The 10308-nt window shown below is 32.5% G+C and overlaps 1 protein-coding gene across 1 annotated transcript; it reads left to right on the top strand.

Moving 5' to 3' along the window:
• Positions 1–2873: 2873 nt before the first annotated feature.
• Positions 2874–4979, top strand: LOC25492105 (peroxidase 3). The gene is made up of 4 exons (XM_013600164.3): positions 2874–3204; positions 3421–3612; positions 3722–3884; positions 4238–4979. The coding sequence occupies exons 1-4, from the start codon at positions 2989–2991 to the stop codon at positions 4645–4647; spliced, it is 981 nt and encodes a 326-aa protein (XP_013455618.1). The 5' UTR covers positions 2874–2988; the 3' UTR covers positions 4648–4979.
• The last annotated feature ends 5329 nt before the right edge of the window (positions 4980–10308 follow it).

The following is a 10308-nucleotide window of genomic DNA, read 5'->3' as shown; positions in this document are numbered from 1 at the left end:
AAAAGTGTAATTTTGCCTAATTCTTATATAGAAAATCTTCTCCAAAAAAATATTGATTGAAACTTGTGTAATTATTACTTTTACATATGTTTGACTTATATTTTCAAGATAAAAAAAAAAATAATGAAATTCTTAAACAATGTCCTTAATGCACTTGTTAGCATAAGACCATCCACAACAAAACACTTTAAATTGAGTGCTTAAATTGAATTCATATACCCACATCACTCATTTTACCGTAATACTTAATAAGCACCAATTTTCTCCAACCAGCTCCTTAAAAGAAATTATTAAATAAGTCCCACAAATAATTTTATATCATTACATTTCAACAAAATTTATTTATTTTATTAAGATTTATTAAAAGGGACCCATGAAAAATGAAGAGAGAGATGGTGCTTCCATAGCCACCATTCTCCATAGCCACCCATGTATTATACTCCACAATGGGGGTGCCTATTTAATGTGGTGCTAAATAGGTGAAGCACCCACCATTGTGGATGGTCTAACCCGAAAGAAAATAGGGATATTTTAATTCTATACTTAAACAAATTTTCCTATAATGATATTATATTATTGGTGGCATTAAAAAAAAAGAATTTATATTATATTTATTATATTGTTGATGTTATTTAAAAACGTAAACATCGTTTATTGGGTTTGTTATACTTCGAAATTCTCAAACATCTAATCTCTATATTTTTTAATTAAAATCAAAATTTAATAAAAAAAAACCGTTCATAATTACAAGATTAATGCAACAAAAAGAGCATAAAGAAAGGCACGTTTGAGTGTCCATCGTTCCGCCAGTTATCTACATTACTACTAGTTTTTTTTCCTAAATCAATTCACTCTGATTGTATTTCAAAACAGCAATGCTATTTCCTACGAGGAAAAATCCACGAAAGCCACGAACAAGTGTAATGCGCTGCACATATAATATTTTTTTCATTTATAAAATAAAAACAAAAAACGGGTGTTTGGTGGAAAACAAGGGAATGCTAGCCTACACTTGTTCGTGACTTTCGTGAATTTTTTCTCGTAGGAAATAGCATTACCGTTTCCCATTTCAAAATTACTTCGCGAGCAAATTTGTATTTGCCTCTGTCATCAAACAACTAATTTAAGTGTTAATTATCATAATGATTAAGATCATACAACTATTCCTCACCTACTCAATAATTCATGTACCATGTTCCTTTTTTTTTCTTTTCTTTTTTTCTTTTCCTTATAAACAATTTGTACATAGTTTGTAATTTAATTTGAACAAGAGGTGACGGCTCATGTGTGTGACAGAAAGATTAAGCCTCATCGAAACAGTTAAGTCAACTTTTTCATTCTTAAATTTATCTTTAAAACTTGTTTCTTAAAAAAATCAATTTGCTGTTAAGAGATACACATCAATTTCTTGTACATATATTTTCATGTGTGTTGACTACTACCGCAAGAAATGCATGCTAAATCGTTAAAAATTAATTTTATAAAATTTGAGAATAATTCGAAGCTTAAGTCCAAAGTGGAAGGTGAGACATAAGATAACACTTGGCGTGTAAAGGTATCATGAAGCAATCATAAACTGTATTGTTTGGAAATTATCAACTAATTAACTTATTAACATGGGAAATGATAGATACAGCGACAACATGTATCAAGAAAATTTTAAGATAGTGTATTTGTTAACACATTTCTTTAATTACACACCATTAATATATCATTTGATTTCCGACAAATAACAAATTTAATTGGCTGAGACCTTCTATTGATCAATTCTAAATAAAATCTCTCTAGATAAATAGCAATACTCTATTAACATATAATAACAAACCTAACTAACCAATATATACCCGACAGGACTATGAGATAGTTCAGATCTCTTCCAACTTAGAGGTCTTGACTTCAACTTTAAGAATGCAACAATGTTTATATTTTTTAGGATAAAATTTGTCAACTATACTAATCTTACCTGACTCGAGGGATTAATTTTAGTAATTGGTTAAAGGATACTTAGTTAAAATAACATACATAACTAACCAATTCAAATGCACTTGGATTTCACTCCCAAAAGAATGTTCATACCATGAAGGTGCCCAACCACGTATATAAATTCAACAATTCAGAGTCCTTGACAATATGACAATATGAGACTTCAATAAACTTTAATGTCTACTCTCACGCCTAGCTAGCGTGCGTCCTCAGACTAGACTAATTTATACATTATTATCCTTAGCCTAATTCTGATACCATGTTAAATGGACTTAAATCCTACTAATAAAAGTAAGCTCGAATGGTAAGTGTCCCAAACACATATACATCCAACACCCATGCTGATACAAGACTCTTACACAACTTAAATCAAGGAAAACGGAGATTTTAATCTCTGAATATGTGAGACGCTTTCATTATAGTCTCTAAATGTATTGAAATTGTAAACACATTATTAGTGTCTCCTTCATTAATAATTTTATGAACTAAATTGATCAACAAATAACACATTCGAGAACTAACCTAACTACTTAAAAATATATTTGAGGATCAAAATGACTAATAAAAAAGACATTTATGGATGCATTTACAATTTTGATATATTCATAGACCAATGTGCACAATCTGCAGCAAATTACACTTTCAAAGATCAAAATGATGATTTGCCCTTCATAAAAAGAAAAATTAATTGTTTGCCCAACTTAAATCACCCTCACTCCTAGCGTGTGTCCTTGGCAAAAATAACCAATATTTTAAAGATAATTGACATTATTACGCAAAAAGTATATGATAAAAAAATCAACAGCAAAGTGTTGGTGTGCTGCATGCACCATCTCTATAATTTTCCCCCTTCATTGTAACACAAACTTAGCACTATAAATAACAGGTCCTTGTTTGTTAGGGAAACAGCAAAGTTAATAAAATAGCTTCTTACAAAGAAGGGTCTAAGCTTTTTCATATCCATTGTAATTTTGGCAATTAATATTTAAGATCTTTGCCAATTACATGAAAATGGGAAACCAGAGTTACTTCAAGGTTTTAATTATTTGTCTTATAGCAATAATTGGATCAACTCATGCTCAATTGCAGCCAGGTTTCTATGCTAAAAGCTGCCCAAAAGCTGAACAAATTGTTTTGAAGTATGTTCATGACCACATTCCCAATGCACCATCACTAGCAGCTGCACTCATAAGGCTACATTTCCATGATTGTTTTGTCAAGGTATACTTTTTTTTTGGTTTGTTTTTATACTTCAATTTTTTTTATTCAAGCTCAAACACGAATATCAGACACGATACCAACATTGATTTGTCGATACTAGTAAAACTTGAAAAAATAAATTTACTGAATGGAATCATGTGTGTTGATGACGTGTTCCATGTCAGATACTAGACACGTCTTTCATCAAAAGTGTGGAACTAACATCTGGCATTTCAGGGATGTGATGCATCGGTACTTCTTAACTCAACACAAACCAATCAAGCTGAAAAGGATGCTATTCCAAATCTTACACTTCGAGGCTATGAATTCATTGACACAATAAAGAGCCTTGTTGAAAAAGAATGCCCTGGTGTTGTCTCTTGTGCTGATATACTCACTTTGACTGCTAGGGATTCTATCCATGCCATTGTAAGTATTCATTTGTTTCATTCTTTTAGTATCTCATTTCTATAGGTTTTCTAGTGGAGAATATAAATGACCATTTGTTTGTTCTACCATGATTGACATGGATTTGCAGGGTGGGCCTTATTGGAAGGTTCCAACAGGTAGAAGGGATGGTATCATATCTAAAGCAGCAGATACTTTTACTAGCCTTCCTGCTCCATTTCACAACCTCACTGTCCTCCTAACACTCTTTGGCAATGTTGGACTTGATGCAAATGACCTAGTCTTGCTTTCTGGTATGTTTCCATTCTGAATACTAGCGTCCAGACGGGCACTCCCGTGCCTATCTGACCGTTTTTTCTACTGCGCTAATGTATGTGTTTCTGCTTAAAAAAAGCACTGACACGGTCATCAGATACAACATTGACGTTCATATGTAGATGCCAATATTAATTTAAGAAAATAAAAGTAGGTTAATGTAACTATATGTGTTACCGAGTTTTAAAAAAACAAAAAGTAACCGCATATATCAATGTTGTGTCAATATTTAAAATTGACATGGTACGTTCTACATGTCTTCTATCTGAAGTGTCAGTGATACAATTGTTTGATCTTAATCTAATCACCAAAACTATCATTCTTCTTTCAGGTGCACACACAATTGGTGTTTCCCATTGCTCAACAATTTCAACAAGGCTATATAATTTTACTGGCAAGGGTGATCAAGACCCAGATCTAGACAATGAATATGCTAAAAATTTGAAAACATTTAAATGTAAGAATATCAATGATCAAACCACACTTATTGAAATGGACCCTGGAAGTCGTAATACATTTGATCTTGGCTATTTCAAGCAAGTAGTTAAGAGAAGGGGTTTGTTCCAATCAGATGCTGCATTGCTTAAAAGCTCTACAACAAGATCTATTCTTGCACAACATCTTCAATCAAATGAAAAATTCTTTACTGAATTTGGAAGGTCCATGGAAAAAATGGGCAGAATTAATGTCAAGATTGGGACTGAAGGAGAGATCAGGAAGCATTGTGCATTTATAAATTAATAATTGAATATCTATGTTTGTCAGTTTTAAATAATTATTTTTGGGGGGTTTGTTAATGTTGTGGTGTCTTAATATTGATGGAGATGTGCTATGATTTGTTTGTTTTTTAAATGATATGGGAATAATTGGTTAAGTGATTCGAAAGTTTGATGGGAAATCATGTTTTTTTTTTATTTTTTTTTCATTCTGGTGACAATAAGCAGAATTGAGTGGGCGAGGAAATTTCTTGTGACACACACAACTCAATAAAATAAGGGGAAAAGGTTGTTCTCCTTTCATATGTTCAAAATGTATTATTATTCTTATGATTAAAATAAATGATTTTTTATTTATTAGAAATAAGTTTTTCAGTACCGTATGTTTCTTTTATGAAATTGAAGAAAAAGGTCCATTCGCAATCCTGAAGTAAAAGGTCCAACGAGATACATATATAAGTCTAAGAATTCTGCTCTTCTCCCAGTAAAATTCATCTCATTCAGCTGAACTTTCGAAAATACCCCTGCATGAGTTAAGTCACGAAGCGTGGCTTAACTCACGCACCATTGGCATGGGTGCGAGTTAACTCACGCAGGTTGACGGGTTGGTCAGAGCTCAAAAACACACGTTTTTTGGATTTGGGTCAGCTTTCAACCTTCAATATACATGTTTTTTTACCATGCTTACACATTTTTTTGACCACATTTATGATTGTTATAACATATACTACCATTTCCACCTATAAATACCCTTTCATACTTCTCTATTTCCTCACACCATATCACTTTCTCTCCCTCCTCACACTCCCTCTATTTCTCTTTTTTTTTTTTTTCAATAATCTCTAGTCTCATTTTACTCCTTTGAGGTATAAAGTGGTCAATTTTGAGGTAAATAGTGAGTAGCTGACTTAAGGAAGTGATCAACCCTTGAGATAAAATTAAATTTGCTTCTTTTTACCCCCAAAAACTTTTTACCGTGGGTAAAAAGAATCTTCTTGGGGTATAAAAAGAACCAGATTTAGATTCAACCCAATGGTTAATGATGTATTTTTCCCAAGAAATCTGCTCACTATTTACCCAAGTCTGATCACTTTTTACCCCAAGAGGGTAAAAAGAAAATAAGTAGATTTAGTGAATTCGAATAAATGTATCAATTATTGTATGAATTCTTTTAATAAAATTAGATGTTGTTATATGTATTAGTTTTGTTCATTTCTTTTTATTTATTTTTTGATTTTGTATTTAATGAATAAATCCAAATAAATATTAATTTAGTTCATTTATTTTTATTTATATTATATTTGCATTTATTTAATGAATAAATTCAAATAAATATTAATTTAGTTCATTTATTTTTATTTCCTTTTATATTTGCACTTATTTAATGAATAAATTTGAATAAATATTTATTTTATGTGAATAAATAAATTAGAATAACGTAAATAAATAAATTAGTATAAAGTAAACAAATAAATTAGAATAAAGTGAACAAATAGAATAAAGTAAATAAATAAATTAGAATAACGTAAATAAATAAATTAGAATAAAGTAAATAAAATAATTTGAATATAGTAAATAAATTAGAAAAGGTCAGTTAAGTCACTCCGTGTGACTTAACTCACGTTGCAATACTTAAGTTGTGCAAAATGTGTTGAGTAAAGAGCATGATTCTAAGTCTAAATACAGACTACCTACGTCAGCAAATAGTTGCACCACACGAAATAAGCTGCTTAGAGCTAATATAAGCCACCCAAAGGATTAAAAGGTCGCTTGGCCTACGGGGCATGCACAACAATCTATAAATAGAACAACTTACTGCAAAAACAAATGCACAACGGAGAAAATACATCAAAACTCCTTGAACTTATTGACACGAGTGTATGATGTATTTGCGGGTACATGATCCTGCTCCGGTCAAGTTGAACCGCACCTCAACAATGATCAATTGCATTATGTTGTGCCACATCTACTTGGATCATCACTTTTCTAGGTGGTTTGTGTAACAGCCTGATTTTTCGCTAGATTTATTTTAATTACTTTTATTATGTGTTTTATGTGTTTGTGTGTGATTAATCATCATTGGGTGTATTTTCATGGATTTCCGTAATAGAACGATATTTTGGTCATTTGGCGGGTAAGGGTAAAATGGTAATTTTGGTGTGAATTATTTTTAATATTTAGTAAGAACCCTTATTTTACTAAGTTACTAGTGTAGTGATTAGTTTTTACCGTTTAGTGACTGTTGGTTATGTTTTACCGTTGTTAGTAATTACCGTTGAGTGTATAGAAACTTTTTAGAATTGTGTTAGAATGGGTTAAGCCCACTAGGGTCTAGAATTGAGCCCAATTGAGTTGTAGCATACCTAAACCTAAACTTGGAGAGAAATTCATTCATTCATTTCATTTCACAAAGTTAGAGAGAGGTAGAGAGAGAAAGTGAGTGAAAGGAAGAACAAGGGTTAGCAAAGGGGGAAAACTTGAAGATTGGAGAATTATGAGCTAAAGTGAAGCTCAAGTTTGAATTGATCATAACTTAAGGTAAGGGGGTTAGTCTTCATCATAATCATAATTGTTTGTTTTGCAATTTTCTTGGTTTGTTTGAAAAAGTGCTTAATTGAGTAAGAATTTATATGAACCCAATCTTTGAATTTTGTGCTCTTGTTTTGGTGATAAGTTTGAGTATGTTAATTGAATGATAAATGAATTGTTGGTGATGAAATAACATGTTCATAATGTATGAAAATGAGTAGTTGTGAAATTATGCTTAATTGATGATTTATGACATGTTGTTGTTGAATTGAGGTGTGAATCAAGTTTCAATTGATGTTGTTGTTGATATGTCATGTTGTTGATGATAATCCATGACTTGGGTTTGCATGATTCATGATTGTTGTTGAGAAATGAGTTGTTGTTGGTGGTTTTGTAAAATGGGTTGATAATATAGAAGTTTGATTTTGATGATGCTGAATGAGATAAGGAAGTTGTTAGAATGAATTAGGATGGTATGATTTTCTGTTTTAATCACTTGGTTTTGGAGAGAAATCGTTTTGGGAAGAAAACGGGTTTTTGAGTAAAAGTGGTTTTTAAGTGCTTTTGCAAAATAAGTCATTTTGGGATGAGTTTGATTAAGTTGTTTTAATGTTTAAATGTCAAGTTTTCAAGTGTGGTATGTATGGTCTAAGTGTTAGGAATGCATTGGCGAAAACGAAACTAAAATCGGATTCAAAAACAAGATTTTATGCGCAAAAACGTAAAAATGCATTTTGTTGTACTGGTGAGGTGACACGACCGTGCGTCTAGATGGCACGACCGTGCTTCCTGATGGCACGACCGTGTCAGTCCTGTATAATTCCAAAACCTTATTTTTTCGTGTTTTTGTGTACTTTTAAGCATGCCAATGGATTCCAAACATCTAACCTCATTCAATCAATTTATAATTAAGCTTCTAAGAGTATCATAGCTTGATTCTAACTTGGTTTTGTTTTGAAAATGAATTGGTTTTGCAATATGGAAGAAATGATATGAACTTGCCGTAATTTGGTAATTTTGATGATTTTGTCCAAATGAACTTTTGTGAACTAAATAGGATTACAAGTTAAACCTACAGCTCTTATAGACTTAGGTAGGACTTGTATGGTTGGTCAAACGTCTTAATCATGTCAAAAATGATATTTCGGGTGGGAATGTGAAAGGTTGTGAAAATGGGATTTTCATATGAACTTAAGTGGTGCTTGGATTAACGTTAATGATCCGGAGGCGACTTAACTTCATGATTACATTGTCGATTAAGATTGTTTGAAGGTTCTCAATTTGTCTATGTTGTTTTGTCTTGGGAATTGTCAATGTTGGCCGTTTGCCACTTGACACGGTCTTTGGTCGGAAATGTTTCTTGAACTAATTGTCTTATGAATTGTGGTGACTATTCTTATATGGCTAAGTGAAGTTGTATGAATGAATGATTGTAATGGATATGATATTTATCACGAGATGTGTATGTTATCTTACTTAGAATGTAAGGAATGCTTGAATGGTGAAACTATATGTGATAGTTGATGTTGAATGACATTGTTGATTATTGATAATCATGTTGATGTGTGATAGTGAATACTATGATTTATTTGTGTATGGGCATGTTTTCTTGATAATGCAAATGATGTGGAGATGAACAATATAATTGGGTGTCGTCCTATATATTGTGGAGAAAATTGTGATTGTTGTCGCATTATCGAGTCTTGTTACATGTCCATGCATCATAGTCGAGTTGTTGTAAAAGGGTTGAGCTCTTTTACTTCGGAGATTATGTAAGGCGGGGGTGAACCCTTACATACGATGTTGGCTTGTCCATCGGAGGTGACGACCTTTTGAAGATTTGGTACCACATGCATTTATGTGTCAATAAGTGCATATCATGACATGATGGCTTATTTTGAAATGTGATTGGAGATTGTGAATGAATATTTGTGAATTGATAATTGTTCATGAAATATGATTAATGATTGTTCATGGCTTATGATTGGTGATTGGTGATTGTTCATGATGTATATGATCGGTGATTGTTCATGATGCATATGATTGGTGATTGTGTATGAATAATTGTTAATTGATGATTATTCATGATACATGTAATTGGTGATTGTTCATGAAATGTGATTAATGATTATTCATGATAAATGTGATTGGTGATTGTGAATGAATATTTGTAAATTGATAATTGTTCATATGATTGATGAATATTGATGTGAGATATCGGGGTGTGATGTAAGTATTAATGTGTGATTATTATTGATCAAGTGCATGATGTTTTAAATTGAAATATCCATGTTAACTATTATTTAGATTATGATGATGTAATACTTACCCCCAGTGGATCTGTTATGAACTGTATGCCTATCTGTATGGATGGGTAGACGTTGTGCAGGATTAGATGCTTGGTGAGTTTTTATGCTTGGAGGATATCAGGAGTTTTCTCCGATATCGGTGTTTAGATGTTTAGTCGGCTCTGATCTAGGCTTCGTTGTGTCGGTCTAGATTAGTTTATTTTGGATTTTGTTATGTTTGGAGATTACCCGTTTGTTGGGATTTTTGAGATGCATCTATGTTGATGTAATTTATTGATTCATAACATGTATACTTGGATTTACTCTGGTTTATATTCCGCTGCAACTGTTGAGGTTTATATACATGTCCTTTGGTTTTTGAATTTTGAATGTGGCGTAGCCTCTATTTCTTGAATAAATGTATTAGTCGCATGTTTAATTGCTTTAATAGAAATAGAAGTGTTACAGTTTGGGAGTTAGTGCCTCACTCGAATATTTTAGGTAGTTTTCTTAGTTTTGTGGCGTTGGGATCGGGTAAGAAAGTTTCTCTTAGTTTAATTTTGGTTTGGCTTGCTGTTGTGTGGGCTGTTTGGAACTCTCGTAATGATATAATTTTTGCGGGAGGGCTCCACCTGTCGATCTTTTAGTGGATAAGGTAAAACTCTCATCTTGGAAGTGGTTCCTGGGTAAGAGCTCTGTCAGCCTTTTTTCCTTATACGAGTGGGAGGCGCAACCTATCCTGTGCTGGTTCCGGTAGGGTGTTTGGGTTGTGGGTCCTGGCTCTCTTCTGGGGGGTTGTGGTGTGCCATTTGCTTCTATCTGGCCTTTTGTCGAGGTGTTTTCTTTTTGTTGTAGTTGTTTTTGTTCCT

This window comes from Medicago truncatula, chromosome 4 (genome assembly GCF_003473485.1).
Source record: "Medicago truncatula cultivar Jemalong A17 chromosome 4, MtrunA17r5.0-ANR, whole genome shotgun sequence".
Taxonomy (NCBI): Eukaryota; Viridiplantae; Streptophyta; class Magnoliopsida; order Fabales; family Fabaceae; genus Medicago; species Medicago truncatula.
This window is presented reverse-complemented; position numbering and strand designations above follow the sequence as displayed.

Bases quoted from the DNA above. Each gene is read 5' to 3' on its own strand.
- LOC25492105 (XM_013600164.3), top strand. From the start codon at position 2,989: ATGAAAATGGGAAACCAGAGTTACTTCAAGGTTTTAATTATTTGTCTT. The intron at 3,613-3,721 runs GTAAGTATTCAT...ATGGATTTGCAG, and splicing joins GGGATTCTATCCATGCCATT to GGTGGGCCTTATTGGAAGGT. The intron at 3,885-4,237 runs GTATGTTTCCAT...TTCTTCTTTCAG, and splicing joins TGACCTAGTCTTGCTTTCTG to GTGCACACACAATTGGTGTT.